This window comes from Hemiscyllium ocellatum, chromosome 7 (genome assembly GCF_020745735.1).
Source record: "Hemiscyllium ocellatum isolate sHemOce1 chromosome 7, sHemOce1.pat.X.cur, whole genome shotgun sequence".
NCBI lineage: Eukaryota > Metazoa > Chordata > Chondrichthyes > Orectolobiformes > Hemiscylliidae > Hemiscyllium > Hemiscyllium ocellatum.
Window position 1 is genome coordinate 67537821 of NC_083407.1, and position 18841 is coordinate 67556661.

General features: G+C 43.8%; 1 protein-coding gene across 1 annotated transcript; it reads right to left on the reverse strand.

The window, feature by feature from the left end:
• On the reverse strand, window positions 1–18606 carry LOC132817480 (ATP synthase F(0) complex subunit C3, mitochondrial-like). The gene is made up of 4 exons (XM_060827937.1): window positions 18293–18606; window positions 11689–11766; window positions 5634–5836; window positions 1–248 (listed from the first exon to the last, which is right to left on the reverse strand). The coding sequence occupies exons 1-4, from the start codon at window positions 18329–18331 to the stop codon at window positions 134–136; spliced, it is 435 nt and encodes a 144-aa protein (XP_060683920.1). The 5' UTR covers window positions 18332–18606; the 3' UTR covers window positions 1–133.
• Window positions 18607–18841: the final 235 nt, after the last annotated feature.

Below are 18841 nucleotides of genomic sequence, written 5' to 3' on the forward strand. Positions count from 1 at the left end.
TTATATTTGTATCAGGATTTATTGGAACGTTTGAGAACTCACTTAGGAAATATACATTTCCATGACACCTTGTGGGAGCCACAGTGAAATATTAATTACATTTGTACGTGATTAGGCTGTTAATCAACAAATTTTACATAGCAAACAAAATGAGGAAAGCAACCATTAAACAGAAGAGTCCCATTGCTTCAGACAAGGCAAATCCAAGGATGGCATATGAGAATAACTGCTGCTTCAGTGAAGGATTTCTATAGAATAAAAATAAACAAAACATTATTAAATTCGAGACTGTAAGGTTGTACCTAGAAAACTCAAGCCACAAAGAAACTATTGCCTACATGTGGTCATAGCATTACAAATTGACTAAGCAGGCTATCTGTTCACACAAAGTCAATGAGGATGTCCCCAAATTCCACCATAACCTTAGGTTGCTCTTGCTCATCAAGGTGGTAGTCGGTGAGTTAGGCCAAGATCCTGAACTATAGTAGTGGGATGAGTTGAGGTGATGAGGTTATGAAAATGGTAAATAAAAAGCAAGTCTCTGGCTTTAAGACATTGAAAGATCTCCACTGTTCAATTAAATAGCATTTTCTCAAGTAATATTTGGAGGCAATGTTTTGTTTTTGGAAGCATTGCAAGTTTTGGTATTAGAACTAGTTGAAATCAAATATTTGAGTTTTCACCTATTGGCCTGAATCATAATCACATCCATCTTATTAGTGTAGTAGTGATGAGAATTGTAGTGATTCTAAGGATGATAGCAACAGCAAAGGACTTTCTATAACAAGCAGGCAGCTCCGTGTTCAATATAACCTGTTATAGATTTTGCAAGTTAATAGGTTAATGGAGTGCTAACAGGTCTACCTCTCGCACCATGGCCAGTTCTCTTGCCTTCAAAGTACTCAATTGGCTGTAAAGCACCGAAGGAAATCCTAACGTCATGAAAGATGGAAATTTGTACTGGTCTTGCTATCTTTCATGAAGAGCTGAACAAAATATTGTTCTCACACCATACTGTCACTAAAATCAATGCTCTGATTAATATAGCAGAAGAAACAATTGACCAGGAGACAGTACAGATGCAAACCTTCATTTTGAAATTATTGATTGTTCTATTAGTATTACTTGGAAATATCTGACAATATGCAATAAAACATCAGTGAATCGTTGAGGCAAGGAGATCCATTTTATTAACAAGTTGGTTATGTCTAAGTATCCGCAAGGTTTGATATCCAGACATTTCATTACCTGGCTAGGTAACATCATCAGTGGCGAACTCCAAGTGAAGCGAAGCTGTTGTCTCCTGCTTTCTATTTATATCTTTTTCCTGGATGAGGTTCCTGGCGTTTGTGGTGATGTCATTTCCTGTTCATTTTCTGAGGGGTTGATAGATGGCATCTAAATCTATGTGCTTGTTTATGGCATTGTGGTTGGAGTGCCAGGCCTCTAGGAATTCTCTGGCATGTCTATGCTTAGCCTGTCCCAGGATAGATGTGTTCTCCCAGTCGAAGTGGTGGTTTTTTTCATCTGTGTGTAGGGCTATGAGGGAGAGGGGGTCGCGTCTTTTTGTGGCTAGCTGGTGTTCGTGTATCCTGGTGGCTAACTTTCTTCCCGTTTGTCCTACGTAGTGTTTGTGGCAGTCCTTGCATGGAATTTTATAGATGATGTTGGTTTTGTCCATGGGTAGTACTGGGTCTTTTACGTTTGTTAGTTTTTGTTTGAGAGTGTTGGTGGGTTTGTGTGCTACTAGGATTCCGAGGGGTCTTAGTAGTCTGGCTGTCATTTCTGAAACTTCTTTGATATATGGTAAGGTGGTTAGGGTTTCTGGCTGTGTTTTGTCTGCTTGCTGTGGTTTGTTCTTGAGGAATCTGTGCACTGTGTTTTTTTGAGTATCCGTTCTTCTTGACACGACCCCCTCTCCCTCATAGCCCTACACACGGATGAAAAAAACCACCATTTCGACTGGGACCATACATCTATCCTGGGAGAGGCTAAGCAAAAACATGCCAGAGAATTCCTAGAGGCCTGGCACTCCAACCACAATGCCATAAACAAGCACATAGATTTAGATGCCATCTATCAACCCCTCAGAAAACGAACAGGAAATTACATCACTACAAACCCCAGGAACCTCTTACCGGAGAAAGATATAAATAGAAAGCAGGAGACAACAGCTTCGCTTCACTTGGACTTCGCCACTGATGATGTTACCTATCCAGGTAATGAAACGTCTGGATATCAAACCTACAGCTCAGCGAGCAAACCTACACCCTAAATGTCTAAGTATTTGGAATGCATTAACAAATGATGATGCAAAACTGTTGTTTAAGTAAAGGAAAGGGTGATAAGAGTTCAACACTGCATAGATTAATTTTAGAATGCAAAAAGAAGTAGGTCCTAAAGCTGTGCAGTGATTAGGGTAAGAGGGCCTTTTGTGCATATTGGGAATCGGCGGTGGTTTGGGGGTGCAGACAAGAAACCCAATACAGTGTACATGTGGCTGAGTGAAGCCAAACAATATTAATTTGATATACCTGACAGAAAAGCTTGGAATTCATTCAATTCACAATTAGTTGTAAGATTTTAAATTGAAAACTTCTGTCCTAGTTCATCATCGACTAAACTCGAACCAGTTAACAGCAACCGAGTCAGTTCAGATTCTTCAATAATCCCATTTTGAAAACAGAGTACAAAAGATTTGTCATAAATTTTTAACATTTGATTAATATCCTAAATTATAACATTTCACAATATAAATGTACAATCATTGGTATCTGTGCTGAAATCTTTCAAATAATAAAAGGAACTTGAAAAATTTATCATATTTTGCATGAGATTCAGAGGTGATTTACTAATTTATCTGGAATAAGGAGATTGTCATTTAAGGACTGACATGGTTTGTTTGCATTGGAGTTTAGAAGAACGTGGAGTGACTTGATAGAAGATGGTCTTGACAAAGTAGATGTGGAAAGGATGTTTTCTCTTGTGAGTCAGTGCAGAACTGCGGGGCACATTTTTGAAATCAGGATACACCTTTTAAGACAAAAATGAGGGGAACTGGTTTTCCTTTCAGAGGGTTGTGCAACTTTGGAATATTTTACCTCAGAAGAGGTGGAGGCAGGATCATTGAGTATTTTTAAGATAGAGGTAGATTGATTTCCTTGCCTAACCAGAATCTAGGGTTATCAGGGGTAAGTAGAATGTGGAATTCAGAACACAAACAGATCAGCGGAATAGACTCATGGGACCGATTGATCTGCTGTTCTAAAAATGTTACTATGTGACTGAGTCATCCAATGAAATAGTCAATCAGTACGAAAAAGAAGCCCCTGAAAACAAAAACAGCCCAAAACTCAAAAAGAACACAGAAGCCCTTGGAAAAAAACATTATTCTGATCTCTGAGCTGACCCTAAATTTGGTGGAGACAAGGGTACTGAAGGTACAAACAAAACAAATTTGGATAGCCATCAATATTATGGCAAAATAGATGAGTTTGATGCAATGTGTAAAGGAGTTACAGGTAGTATTTTTCAGGGACAGGATACAAGAGTACAGGGCTAAAGGAAAGAAAGAGGAGCTGTGCAGGAGAAAGCAACATATTAAAAATGACATTGTTAGCAACAAGGTGCCTCAACAGTGTAATATGATCACATGACTATTCTAAGGGAAATAAATAGACCCAGACATTTGGGTAGAGATTGAAGATGAATTGCCTGATGGAAGTATTAAGGGAAGATCATGATGAGATTCACTAAAAAGGCAAACAAACAAAAACAGAAATTGCAGACAAAATATGGACTCAGAACTCTTTTCCTGTCCACAGACATGGCCACATCTGGTAAGATTCTCCAGAAATTTGTTTTTGTTTGTTCAGATCTCCAGCATCTGCAGTTCTTTGTTTTATTTCACTGAAAAGGCATTTAAAGAAGTTGAATAGGTAAGATTTTGTAGCAAAAATGAGACACGTTAGAGGAGATGGTTGTGAAATATGGAGAAGGAGTCAGGATAAGCTAAGGTGCTCTTGAAGATCTATGCCAAGCAACTGTTATGGTCTGAGCAGGAAGCATGGTAGAACATAAATAGAACATGGTAGAAGGTCACAGCACCGGTTTTGACTTACAAGCAGCAAGACATGTTTTGCCAGAGCTAGAGTATTAATACAATCAATCAAGGTGAAGTTGTAGATAAAGTCTTTGATCTGATGTGTAAAAGTTGAAGAAGAATTTGTTATTTTGAAGGAAAGGCATGGGCTGAGGATAGAGGACGATGAACAGAAGAATAAGAAAAATTATTTGCAGGGAAGCATCCAAAATTGTTTGAAGCAGTGCTTTGAGTGACTTTGGGACATATTATGCAGCTTGTGCCTTAAATAATGTGGATAAAGATGCCCTGGAAATAGCTTCAATAATAAACAACTTCTCTCTAAGTGCCATAGAAACTCAGCAGGTCTAGCAGCATCTGTGGAGAATTATTATTGAATCCAAAATGATTCTTCTGAAGAAGTGAAAGGGGCTGGAAAAGAGATTTTTTTATGCTGTTGACCAAGACAGGGAGGACAACCAAGTGTAGAAGATTGTGAGGGCGCCCAGAGCAAAGAAAAGGAAGAGATGCTAATGGTAAGAGAGAGATGGAGATATAAAGTGTAAATGAAGGTGTGAAGAGGAAAAAATGGGTCTTTTGACATTTGATAGAGGAGTCAACAAGACAAATATGCACAGCCCAGACAGGGTGGAAAGATGCAAGAAAAATGGAGGACAGGAGTTGTGGTCTGAAGGTGTGAAAGACAGAACAGATGAATTTGTTAACTTGATCATAATGGATGAACGGTGGCCTGGTGGAGTGAAAGTATTAAGGAACAAGAGCTGCTGGTAATAACAGTTAGCGAAGTTAGTGGAAGTGGTAGAAATGGAAAAAAGGGCAGAAGGGGAACAAACCGACATGGAGAACATTGGTTGAAGGGCAACACAACAAGCTGAATTAGCAGCAATTATGCACAAAAATAAAACAGAAGGACAATATGGTGCAGAGATTTTTTTAAATTAAAATACTTTTGGGAACAGGTGAAGTGCATTGCACTGTTCAGATTTTTTTAAATGAATAATTGGGATGCAGCACTTCAAAGCCATTCCAGTATGTTTCTAAAAACAAATATTGGGAATGCAGGAGCATAAATGTGCATTTATTCTAATTCGGATAACTTTGACAGTAGCATTACTATCCTGTTTTAAATGATATGTGGACTCAAGACCTGGGCAACCTCACTACATGGTCTAGAAACTCTTCAGTCTTATGCTGAAAAAATAGTGACTGTGCATAGAGTTTGCTCATTCTCCCAGTGTCTGTGTGGGTTTCCTCTGGGTGCTCCGGACTCCCCCCACAATCCAAAGATGTGCAGGTGAGACGAATTGGCAGTCCTAAATTGTCCAGTGTTCAGGGAGTTATAGGTTGGGGCGTTAGTCAGCGGTTAAACGTAGAGGAATGGGTCTGGGTGGGTTACTCTTCGGAGGGTTGGTGTGGACTTATTGAGCTGAAGGGCCTGTTTCCACCCTGTAGGGATTCTGTGCAGGAACATCCATTCTAGGTCACTGATATGAAAATTTTCTGAAAAGGCTGAGCATTTTGTTAAGATTACCTGGCATAACCAATAATAAGGCTACCAAAAACTGTTCCAATTCCAGCACCAGAACCAGCCACTCCAACAGTGGCAGCTCCAGCACCAATGAACTTTGCAGCAGTGTCAATATCCTGTCTTGTGGCACTTGTCTGGAACTCTCGCAGCACAGCTTGAATAAATGAATTTTTGCCCTGGGTCCTTCTCAGAAACGTTGTGTTGTCCTGGAATTAATTCAGAAATTGCAGTTATAAAACAATATTTCTGTCACTGAAATCATATTTGATGTTGCCCTTGCATGATCAGAGTTTACATATAAAGTACACAAACAAACAATCGCGCTACCCAATGTTACCACTTGCCTGCCATGACAGATTGATACACTTCCTTACACTTCATGATATGTACAAGGTAAGTAACTGTAGCATCACTTCAGCAAGTCTCTATTTCTATTCCCCATGTATTAGCTTAAATTATTGAGCCCAGTATCTGTGAACCTACCAGAAGCACTATCCAGTTTTCAAAACTCAATTGCAGCTATAGGTTGATCACCAAATCTCTAGCGACATTCGTTTCTTTACCATTCCACACCGACTTGTTTATAGATCTCCAAGTGAGAGCTCCTCCTTCTCATGTGAGAATCAGTTGTAAATCCTTACAATACACCTGATAGCAGACAATAAGAACAGGAGAAGCTCTTGGTCAACCACACTGCAGAAGGCAATGGCAAACCACTGTAATAGCTTTCCAAGCACTATCACGGGCCAGAGTCCATTGTTGCTAATACCCTCTTATGGTACAGTACTTAGAGAAAGACTCAGTCATACAGCACAGAAACAGGTCCTTTGGACACTTCATCCACATTTCCTAAAGTAAACTAGTCCCATTTGGTCCATATTCCACTAAACCTTCCTATTCAAATATCTTGTAAGTGTTATAATTGTACCCACCTTTACCATTTCCTTTGGTAGCACATTCCATATAGGCACTACCCTGTGTAAAATGTTGCTCCTTTTAAGTCCCTTTTAAATCTTCCCCTCTCACCTTAAACCCCTAGTTTTGCACACTCCCCTACTCTGGGAAAAAGATCCTAGCTATTCACCCTAACCATTCCCCCATGATTTCATAAACCTCAATAAGGTCACCCCTCAATCTCCTACACTGCAGGGAAGAAAATACACAGCCTATCCTTATAACTCAAACCCTCCATACTTGGTAACATCCTTGCGAATCTTTTTGCATCCTATCCAGGTTAATAACATCCTTCTTACAGCAGGGTGACCAGAATTGTAAGCAGTACTTCAAATGCAGCCTTAACCAATGTCTTGTTCAGTTATAACATGATATTCCAACTCCTATACTCAATGCTCTGACCAATGAAGGCAAGCTTGCCAAATGCCTTCTTCACCAGTGTGCAGCTGTGTCACCACATTCAAGAAACTACGTACCTGAATTCCTAGGTCTCTCTGTTTGAAGACGCTCCCCAGGCCCGAACATTAACTGAATAAATCCTGCTTTTGGTCATCTTACCAAAAATGTAACACCTCACATTTATCTAAATTAAAAACTCCATCTGCCTTTTCTCACGCCACTAGCCCAGTAGATGAAGATCCTGTTTTATTCTGACATAACCTTCTTCACTGTCCACTCTTCCATCAATTTTGGTGTCATCCACAAACTTACTAGCCATGCCTTCGAAATTCTCATCCAAATTCTTTATATAATAACAACCAACAGCCTCCACTAATCTCCCTTCCCACCTATCCGCTCCACCCTCCTCTCTGACGTTTCACCTCCATCCTCACCCCCATTCACCCATTGTATTCTTTGCTACCTTCTCCCCAGCCCCACCCTCATCCCCATTTATCTCTCCACCCTGGAGGCTCGAAGCCTCCACTCCTACTTAAGGGCTTTTGCCCAAAATGTCGATTTTCCTGCTCCTCGGATGCTGCCTGACCTGTTGTCCTTTTCCAGCACCTCTTTTATCTCTACTGTGGTTTCCAGCATCTGCAGTCGGAGGAACATACTACAGAGGGACATACTACAGCGGGACTTCGGAGAACTAGGAAGAAGACTGAAAAGCAGGACGTGCAGGGTGGTTATCTCCGGTTTGCTTCCAGTTCCTTGGGCTGGTGAGGCCAGAAACAGGGAGATAATGGACTTGAACATGTGGCTGAGGAACTGGTGCAGGAAGCAATGATTTAAATTCTTAGGATCACTGGGGTATGTTTTGTGATAAGCATAAATTATACAAGAGAGATGGTTTGCACCTTAATAGGTTGGAGACCAGCATTCTGGCAGGCAGGTTTGCTACTGCAACACAGCTACGTTTAAACTAAGCAGCGGGGGTGGGGGGGAAGAAAGCTCAAAACAGGATCATGCTGTAAACTTGAGTGAAATAGGAATTGATGGGAAGGGTGAGGGCAGTAACAAATTAAAACTACTATATTTGAATGCACGAAGCATTAGAAATAAGATGGATGAGCTTGAGGCTCTTTTGGAAATTGGCAGATACGATATTGTGGAATAACTGAGACATGGCTTCAAGTAGACAGGGCCTAGGAAATGAATATTCAAGGCTACACGTGCTATCGTAAGGAGACAGACTGACGGGCAGAGAGAATAGGGCGGCCATGTTGGTACGGGATGATATTCAGTCCCTTGCGCGGGGGGACCTAGAATCAGGGGATGTAGAGTCAGTATGGATACAGCTGAGAAATTCTAAAGGTAAAAAGACCCTCTTGGGAGTTATCTACAGGCCCCCAAACAGTAGTCTGAATGTCGGATTAAGTTGAATAAGGAGCTGAAATTGGCCTGTCGCAAAGATGTTGCTACAATTGTTATGGAGGATTTCAACATGCAAGTAGACTGGGAGAATCAGGATGGTATTGGACCTCAAGAAAGAGACTTTGTGGAGTGCCTCCGAGATAGATTCTTAGAACAGCTGGTGCTGGAGCCTACCAGGGAGAAGGCAATTCTGGATCTGGTATTGTGCAATGAACCAGAATTGGTCAGAGACCTCGAAGTGAAGGACATTGGGAAGTAGTGACCATAATACAATCAGCTTCAATCTGCAATTTGAGAGGAAGAGGGTACAATCGGAAGTGACAATATTTCTGTTGAATAAAGGGAACTATGGAGCTATGAGGGAGGAGCTGGCCAAAGTTCAATCGTGCAATACCTTATCAGGGATAACAGTGGAGGAACAATGGCAGATATTTCTGTGTATAATGCAGAAGGTGCAGGATCAGTTCATTCCAAAAAAGGAAGAAAGATCCTATGAGGAGGCATGGGTGGCCGTGGCTGACGAGGGAAGTTAAGAAACAAAGTTAAAGAGAAAAAGTATAACATAGCAAAGATAAGTGGGAAAACGGAGGACTGGGAAGCTTTTAAAGAATAACAGAGGATTACTGAGAAGGAAGTACGCAGAGAAAAAATGAGGTATGAAGGTAAACTGGCTGAAAATATAAAGGAGGATAGTAAAAGCTTTTTTAGGTATTTGAAAGGCAAAAAAATGGTTAAGACCAAAATTGGTCCTTTGAAGATAGAAACAGGGGAATATATTATGGGGAACAAAGAAATGGCAGAAGAATTGAATTGGTACTTCAGATCTGTGTTCACTGGGGAAGACACAAACAATCTCCCTGAGGTAACAGAAGCTGAAGGACCTGAACTGAAGGGAATTTATATTTGTCAAGAATTGGTGTTGGAGAGACTGTTAGATCTGAAGGTTGATAAGTCCCCAGGGCCTAATGGTCTACATCCCAGGGTACTGAAGGAGGTGGCTGGAGAAATCGTGGATGCATTGGTGATTATTTTCCAGAGTTCGATAGATTCGGGATCAGTTCCTGAGGATTGGAGGGTGGCTAATGTTGTACCACTTTTTTAAAGAAAGGTGGGAGAGAGAAAGCAGGAAATTATAGACCAGTTGGTCTGACCTCAGTGGTGGGAATGATGCTGGAGTCTATTGTATTGGATGAAATTACAACACATCTGGATAGTAGTAACAGGATAGGTCAGAGTCAGCATGGATTTATGAAGGGGAAATCATGCTTGACTAATCTTCTGGAATTTTTTGAGGATGTAACTCTGAAGATGGACGAGGGAGATCCAGTAGAGGTAGTGTACCTGGACTTTCAGAAAGCTTTTGATCAAGTCCCACATAGGAGGTTAGTGAGCAAAATTAGGGCGCGTGGTATTGGGGGCAAAGTACTAACTTGGATTGAAGGTTGGATGGCTGACAGGAAACAAAAGTATGATAAACGGCTCCACTGCGGAATGGCAGGCAGTGACCAGTGGGGTACCGCAGGGATCAGTGCTGGAACCGCAGCTTTTTACAATATATATTAATGATATAGAAGATGGTATTAGTAATAACATTAGCAGATTTGCTGATGATACTAAGCTGGGTGGCAGGGTGAAATGTGAGGAGGATGTTAGGAGATTACAGGGTGACCTGGACAAGTTAGGTGAGTGGTCAGATGCATGGCAGATGCAGTTTAATGTGGATAAATGTATGGTTATTCACTTTGGTGGCAAGAACAGGAAGGCAGATTACTACCTAAATGGAATCAATATAGGTAAAAGGGCAGTACAGAGAGATCTGGGTGTTCTTGTACACCAGTCAATGAAGGGAAGCATGCAGGTACAGCAGGTAGTGAAGAACGCTAATAGCATGCTGGCCTTCATAACAAGAGGGATTGAATATAGAAGCAAAGAGATGCTTCTGCAGCTGTACAGGGCCCTGTTGAGACCACATCTGGAGTACTGTGTGCAGTTCTGGTCTCCAAATTTGAGAAAAGACATTCTGGCTACTGAGGGAGTGCAGTTTAGGTTCAAGAGGTCAATTCCTAGAATGGCGGGACTACCTTATGCTCAAAGACTGGAGTGACTGGGCTTGTATACCCTTGAGTTTAGAAGACTGAGAGGGGATCTGATTGAGACATATAAGGTTATTAAAGGATTGGACACTCTGGAGGCAGGAAACATGTTTCCGCTGATGGGTGAGTGCCGAACCAGAGGACACAGCTTAAAAATACAGGGTAGACCAGTTAGGACAGAGATGAGGAGAAACTTCTTTACCCAGGGAGTGGTGGCTGTGTGGAATGCTCTGCCCCAGAGGGCAGTGGAGGCCTAGTCTCTGGATTCATTTAAGAAACAGTTGAATAGAGCTCTCAAGGATAGTGGAATCAAGGGTTATGGAGATAAGGCAGGAACAGGACACTGATTAAGGATGATCAGCCATGATCATATTGAATGGTGATGCAGGCTCGAAGGGCAGAATGGCCTACTCCCGCACCTGTTGTCTATTGTCCTCACTTTTTCCCTGGTAAAAGATATTGGCTAACGTTGGCTCCCAGTATGGCATTGTACATAGGAGAGATGACTGAACTAAAGCTAGTGAGAATTTGAGTATGATTAGATTCCCTACAGTATGGAAACAGGCCATTTGGCCCAACACGTCCACACCAACTCTCCAAACAGTAACCCACCCAGATCCATTCCCCTACCCTATATTTACCCAGACGAATCCATGTAATACTATGGGTAATTTAGCATGGCCAATTCACCTAACCGGCACATCTTTTGATTGTGGGAGGAAACCGGAGCACCCAGAGGAAACCCACACAGACACAGGGAGAATGTGCAAACTCCAGACAGACAGTCGCCCAAGGCAGGAATCAAACCTGGGTCCCTGGCGCTATGAGGCAGCAGTGCTAACCACTGAGCCACTCTGCCATCCCAAGCAGTAGAATATTAGTTGAACTCAAATTTAAGCAGAGTACAAAGTAGGGGGCCAATACAAAAGCATTGCAATAACCCATTCTAGAAGTATAAAGGACATTTACCAGGGTTTTAACAGCAGATGAGCTAAGGCAAGGCAGAGACAAATAATGTTGAAGAGATGGAAGAAGGTGGGTATAGGTGGACAGGATGAAAGCACAATCAAATAGAATAACAAGACTGTCAACAACTTTCTCTGGCCTCAGACAGTACTTTGATCACTCTTGGATATCTAACAGCTTGCATGCCCACTTGACCATTTGATCACATTTTTAAAAACATTTATACTTACTTTTCCAAACCGAGCCTCTGGTGTCAACATTACTGACGCGGAAAGAGGTCTACAAAGAGCTCCAGATCTATAGCGAACCTAGTTAAGAAAAAGAAAGAAAATCACATATCTGCATACTTTTGTCTAAAATCTTTACATGGTCTCTTAAGATAACAGGTTCATTTTACATACTTGAAAACATATAGGTTAATAACTGACAGCAAGCATCGATTTGCATAAGTAACACAGGAAGTTGAAGAAGATGGTGCAGTTCATGTTGTAGATATAGATGGTTAAAAAAATTTGATAAAGCACCATGTAAAAGGCTTGTTAGTAACATCGAAGCCTACAGGTTTAAAAAGGAAATGACAATCTGGGTACAAAATCAATTTTAAAACAAAAAGTAGAATAGTGATAAACAGTCGCTTTCAACTGGAAGGAATTACATAGTGGTTGGAATTAGGCATGCAGCTCATTTTGGCATATATTCATGGCTGGACTTGAGTATACTGTACAGGGCATAATTACAAAGTTTCCAAGGGTGGTGAAATTCAAAAATGCGTAAAATACTAGTTAACTTTTTGTAGTAAATGAGGGATTGCTTTATTCCATCTCCAAGTAAAAACAATGACTGCAGATGCTGGAAACCAGATTCTGGATTAGTTGTGCTGGAGGAGCACAGCAGTTCAGGCAGCATCCGAGGAGCAGTAAAATCGACGTTTCGGGCAAAAGCCCTTCATCAGGAACAAAGGCAGTGAGCCTGAAGCGTGGAGAGATAAGCTAGAGGAGGGTGGAGGTGGGGAGAAAGTAGCATAGAGTACAATAGGTGAGTGGGGGAGGGGATGAAAGTGATAGGTCGTGTGGGGGGAGGGTGGAGTGAATCTGTGGAAAAGAAGATAGGCAGGTAGGACAAGTCCGGACAAGTCATGGGGACAGTGCTGAGCTGGAAGTTTGGAACTAGGGTGAGGTGGGGGAAGGGGAAATGAGGAAACTGTTGAAGTCCACATTGATGCCCTGGGGTTGAAGTGTTCCGAGGCGGAAGATGAGGCTTTCTTCCTCCAGGCGTCTGGTGGTTAGGGACGGCAGTGAATGAGGCCCAGGACCTCCATGACTTCAGCAGAGTGGGAGGGAGAGTTGAAATCTTGGGCCGCAGGGCGGTGTGGTTGATTGGTGTGGCTGTCCCAGAGATGTTCCCTCAAGCACTCTGCTAGGAGGCGTCCAGTCTCCCCAATGTAGAGGAGACCGCATCAGGAGCAACGGATACAATAAATGATATTAGTGGATGTGCAGGTAAAACTTTGAAGGATGTAGAAGGCTCCTTTAAGGCGTTGGATGGAGGTGAGGGAGGATGTGTGGGCGCAGGTTTTGCAGTTCCTGCGGTGGCAGGGGAAGGTGCCAGGATGGGAGGGTGGGTTGTAGGGCAGCGTGGACCTGACCAGGTAGTCACGGAGGGAACGGTCTTTGCGGAAGGTGTTAAGGGGTAGGGAGGGAAACATATCCCTGGTGGTGGGGTCTTTTTGGAGGTGGTGGAAATGTCGGCAGATGGTTTGGTTTATGCTAAGGTTGGTAGGGTGGAAGGTGAGCACCAGGGGCGTTCTGTTTTTGTTACGGATGGAGGGGTGGGGTCTGAGGGCAGAGGTGAGGGATGTGGACGAGATGCGTTGGAGGGCATCCTTAACCATGTGGGAAGGGAAATTGCGGTCTCTAAAGAAGGTGTATTCTGTGGTGGAACTAGTCCTCCTGGGAGTAGATATGGCGGAGGAATTGGGAATATGGGATGGCAGTTTTGCAAGAGGTAGGGTGGGAAGAGGTGTAATCCAGGTAGCTGTGGGAGTCAGTGGGTTTGTAAAAAATGTCAGTGTCAAGTCGGTCGTCATTAATGGAGATGGAGAGGTCCAGGAAGGGGAGGGAGGTGTCAGAGATGATCCAAGTAAATTTAAGGTCAGGGTGGAATGTGTTGGTGAAGTTGATGAATTGCTCAACCTCCCCGCGGGAGCACGAGGGGGCGCCAATGCAGTCATCAATGTAGCGGAGGAAGAGGTGGGGAGTGGTGCCGGTGTAATTACGGAAGATTGACTATTCTACGTAGCCAACAAAGAGACAGGCATAGCTGGGGCCCATACGTGTGCCCATGGCTACCCCTTTGGTCTGGAGGAAGTGGGAGGATTCAAAGGAAAAATTGTTAAGGATCAGTTCGGTCAAACGAATGAGTGTGTCGGTGGAAAGGTACTGTTGGGGACGTCGGGAGAGGGAAAAACGGAGGGCTTGAAGGTCCTGGTCATGGCGGATGGAGGTGTAGAGGGATTGGATATCCATGGTGAAGATGAGGCGTTGGGGACCAGGGAAACGGAAGTCTTGGAGGAGGTGGAGGGTGTGGGTGGTCTCTTGAACGTATGTGGGAAGTTCTTGGACTAGGGGGGATAGGACTGTGTCGAGGTAGGTAGAGATGAGTTCAGTGGGGCAGGAGCATGCTGAGACAATGGGTCGGCAAGGTGGTCAGGCTTGTAGATCTTGGGAAGGAGGTAGAACCGGGCAGTGCGGGGTTCCCGGACTATGAGGTTGGAAATTGTGGGTGGGAGATCTCCTGAGGTGATGAGGTTCTGTTTCGTCTGGGAGATGATGGTTTGGTGATGGGGGGGTGGAGTCATAGTCAAGGGGGCAGTAGGAAGAGGTGTCCTCGAGTTGGCATTTGGCTTCAGCGGTGTAGAGGTCAGTGTGCCAGACTACCACTGCGCCCCCTTTATCTGCTGGCTTGATGGTGAGGTTGGGATTGGAGCAGAGGGATTGGAGGGTTGCGCGTTGTAAGGGTGAGAGGTTGGAGAGGGGGTAGACAGGTTGAGGTGGTTAATGTCCCGGCGGCAGTTGGAAATGAAGAGGTCGAGGGCAGGTAACAGGCCAGCGCGGGGCGTCCAGGTGGATGCAGTGTGTTGGACTTGGGCGAAGGGGTCCTTGGAAGGTGGGCGGGAGTCCTGATTGTGAAAGTAAGCTCGGAGGCGGCGGAAGAAGTGTTCGACGTCACGGTGTGTATTAAATTCATTGATGTGTATTACATTCATTATTCCATCTCCAGTTTTACTGGATCTCAGGATATAGGTGAATTGGTAGATGTGCTTTACGGCAGAGAAGAGTGTTATTTTGGTAGGAAGAATGAGGAAAGTAAACATAAACCGAACAGTACGAATTTCATGAGGTGCAGGAATAGAGATACCTGGAAAAAGGTTGTACACACAGAAAACTCTGAGGCTTAATCAAGAAGGCTGTTAAAAGAGGTGATGGGTAAGTTATTGGAGGGAATTCTGAGGGACAGAATTAGTGTGTTTAGAAAGGCAAGGACTGATTAGGAATAGTCAACATGGCTCTGTGCATGGGAATCATGTCTCACTAACTTGATTAAGTTTTTGAAGAATTAACGAAGGGGATTGATGAAGGCAGAGCTCTGGACATGATCTAAATGAACTTCAGTAAGATGTTTGACAAGGTTCCTCATGACAGACTGGTTTGCAAGGCTGCATCGCATGGAATACAGAACTACTCATCTGGATATAGAACTGGCTTGAAAGTAGAAGACAGAGAATGATGGTGGTGGAGAGTTGCTTTTCAGACTGGAGGCCTGTGACCAGCAGTGTGCCATAAGGATCAGTGCTGGGTCCATTGCTTTACGTCATTTATTTGACTTGTATTTGAACATAGGAGGTATGGTTAGTAAGTTTGCAGATGACACCAAAATTGGAGGTGTAGTGGACTGCGAAGGAGGTTACCTCAGAGTAGAACGGGATCTCGATCAGATGAACCAATGAGTGGTAGATGGGGTTTAATTTAGATAAATGCGAGGTATTACATTTTGGAAAGGCAAATCAGGCAGGACTCATACACTTAATGGTAAGTCCTGTTGAACAGACAGACTTTGGAGTGCAGGTTCATAATTCCTTGAAAGTAGAGTCACAGGTTGATTGGACAGTGAAGGTGGTGTTTGGTACACTTGCTTATATTAGTCAGTGCATTGAGTACAGGAGTTGGGAGCTCATGTTGTAGCTGTGCAGGACACTGGTGAGGCTACTTTTGGAATACAGCATGGAATTCTGGTCTCCCTGCAACAGGAAGGATGTTTTTGAAACTTGAAATGTTCAGAAAAGATTTACAAAGATGTTGCCACAGTTGGGAGGATTTCAGCTATAGAGAGAGGCTGAATAGGCTGGAGCTGTTTTCCCTGGAGCATTGGAGACTGAGGGTCGACCTTATAGACATTTACGATATCATGAAGGGCATAACTAAGGTAAATAGACAAAGTCTTGTCCCCAGGATAGGGGAGTGAAAACTAGAGGGCATAGGTTTAACGTGAGAGGGAAAAGATTTAAAAAGGGACCTTGTCGCAACTATTTCATGCAGAGGGTGGTGCGTATATGGAATGAACAGCCAGAGGAACTAGTGGAGGCTGCTACAAATACAACATTTAAAAGGCATCTGAATGGGTATATGAATAGGAGGGGTTTAGGGAGATACTAGCCAGGTGCTGGCAAATGGTACTAGATTTATTTAGAATATCATATCTGAATGGATAAATTGGACTGAAGGGTCTGTTTCCCTGCTGTAAATCACTATGACTCTAAGACAACAAGATCCTGCTTTATAAACTGGCACAGAATATAAATGAAATTGTGCCAAACTTTTAAAACTCACTGGTTTGTCCCCTATGGAGTGCTGTTCCAATTCTGGACAAATCCAATTTTTTAGAAAAGTATAGGAGAGAGTTCAGAGATTTATGAGAATGTTATTTGAACTTCAGTTGCCTGGAGAATCTGAATCAGTTTGGGAGGCGAAGGGAAGATTTATTTGGATGATCAAAATCAACAGTTTGAAAACAAATAAAGTAAACAAAGAAAAATTGTTTCCAGTGGCAGAAGAATCAGCAGAGATTTAAGATAATTGCCAAAACATCAAAAGCAAAAATGAGAGATTTATGATAATAGACTACCTGAAAAGCTGGTTCAAGTAAAACCAATAATGGCCTAGAATTTCTGACCCTGCTTAAATTAATAAATACCCACTTAACTTTTGTTGATTTCTGCATTAGAGATTATTGGACAGGAGCTTCCAACTATGAACCTGTCTAGGAATCCCGAATCCAGCAGTGATTATCGTTAAAACTACACCCCCTTATACAGCATTGAATGTAGCAATACATTTCAACATCCAGTTGACAATTTGAAAGCTAATGTGAAGGTGTAAATGTAATATGTTAGGTAAGATGACTACTTAGGGTCGGATCAGGAGGGGCATTAGATGAGGTCATACTACTGGGGGTATCTGATTGGGTTGAGTTGTGTTACGCCAAGGAGGGAGGTTTGACAGGCCGGTTTGAGATGCTGGGATTTCAGGTCTGGGCATCATGTTCACAGGAGTGTGATTAGGTGGGACATGGGTTCAACAGTGAACTAGAGTTCACTTTAATTGTTACCAAAGCGTGAAGTTGTAACCCTCTATCTTTTCCTTGGCAACTGTGAATCATAAACCTTCACATTCTGACTTTAGTCCAACTCTTGGTCCAACTCGTCCCATTTGCCAGCACTTGGCCCATATCCCTCTAAACCCTTCCTATTCATATACCCTTCCAGATGCCTTGTCAATGCTGGTTATGTACCTGAACTGCTGTGCTTTTCCGTCACAACTGATCCAGAATCTGGTTTGCAGCATCTGCAGTCATTGTTTTTACCTGGTTATGTACCAACTCTACCACTTCTTCTGGCAACTCATTCCATACAGCACTACCCTTTTCTGAAAAGTTTTAGTCCCAACAGGAACTTCTCATTGAAAGGTACTCCCCTCGCACACACTTACGCCGAGATTTCCGTATTGTCCCAACCCGCAACACTGTCTACACTGTAGCAACAAACACAAGCCAACAACTGAACGGGATGACTGGAGGTCGATCCAGAGGCCTCCTCATCACAGACTCTATCAGCCTTGAGGCGGGATTTCCATTCGCAATTCCCCGGCCTCATTAAATGTTCTCGGCCATCGGAACTTTACAAACAGGAAGGCACGAGATTCCGCCCAGCGGTGATATTTCAGGAGCAGATTGGTCGCATTTAACTACGGATAACTGCAAAACTCCTTGCGATCAAAGTCAAATAAGGGCAAACCTTAATCAGACCCCCCCTGGATTTCGCAGAGAAACTTAAGGGCCCGGGGGGGGGGTTATTAACAGGACATTAATTACTAGGCTGTTGAGTTCATGTAAGCTTGCACGGCTTTCACAATTGTTTGTGAGGACAGAGACAGTCAGATGACAGGAGTGTGCAAATCAGATACACGACTCCTCTCGCGGAATTCTTCCAAATGCATTCATTACCAACGACCACGTCTCAACGCCTCGGTCACGGCAACTAACCCACCGCAGGATCCCTTACAAAACACTGGCAGAGCAACGGCACTTTCAACAGATTCATCTGACCGCAGCCACCCAGGGAAGCAAAGTGAGAGTCACACGTCCTTGGGCCTAGGTCGACAGGGAGCAGCACTCCCCGGGAGCAGGGGCGGGAGGGCCGGCCGCACTCCTGCGCGGAGCAGGGGGGGGGGGGGGGGAAGAGGGCCGCCCCTCTCTGTCACTTTCTGACGGGTCACTCACCGCAGCTGCGGCCGGGGCCAGTCTCGTGGCGGTCAACATGGCAGCGGCGGGAGAAGGTCAAACAACCGACGCACCGTCTCTTTCTTTTTCCCCCACCCCCTCCTCCTCCTCCTCCTCCCCCCTTGAACAAGCACAGGCTGACGGTTCGGGCGGCGCGATGTCCACTTAGTGTCGGTGCACGGCGAGCAACGTGCGGCTGTGGGTAGAGAGCGGAAAGGCCAGTGTTTTCTGAGCAGCAGTCGGTCCGCTCCGCTCCGAGCCGGCTCTCTGTCCCTCTCCCTCACCTTCCAGCCACTGCAATCAGGCAGCGAGTGCGCATGCGTGAGAGTGCACCCAACCATCCGCCTGGAGCACTGCTACAGAAACCCTTCATACTAACAGCATGGTCTCTTTCTCTACTCCCCTCGTATGGATGTCACCCAAGAGTTGCAACAGTACATGGCTGTGCAAAACCAGTTTTTCCCCCTGAATGTTCAGAAGTGTTCTATTTTAACTCATTTTCTTTCATATGAGGCGCGCAATAAATGGCAAGGCCTGCATTTATAATCC

Coding starts and splice junctions, on each gene's coding strand:
- LOC132817480 (XM_060827937.1), bottom strand. CDS start 18,331: ATGTTGACCGCCACGAGACTGGCCCCGGCCGCAGCTGCG. Junction 11,767..18,292: donor TGGCCCCGGCCGCAGCTGCG/GTGAGTGACCCG, acceptor TTTCTTAACTAG/GTTCGCTATAGATCTGGAGC. Junction 5,837..11,688: donor CAGAGGCTCGGTTTGGAAAA/GTAAGTATAAAT, acceptor AATTAATTCCAG/GACAACACAACGTTTCTGAG.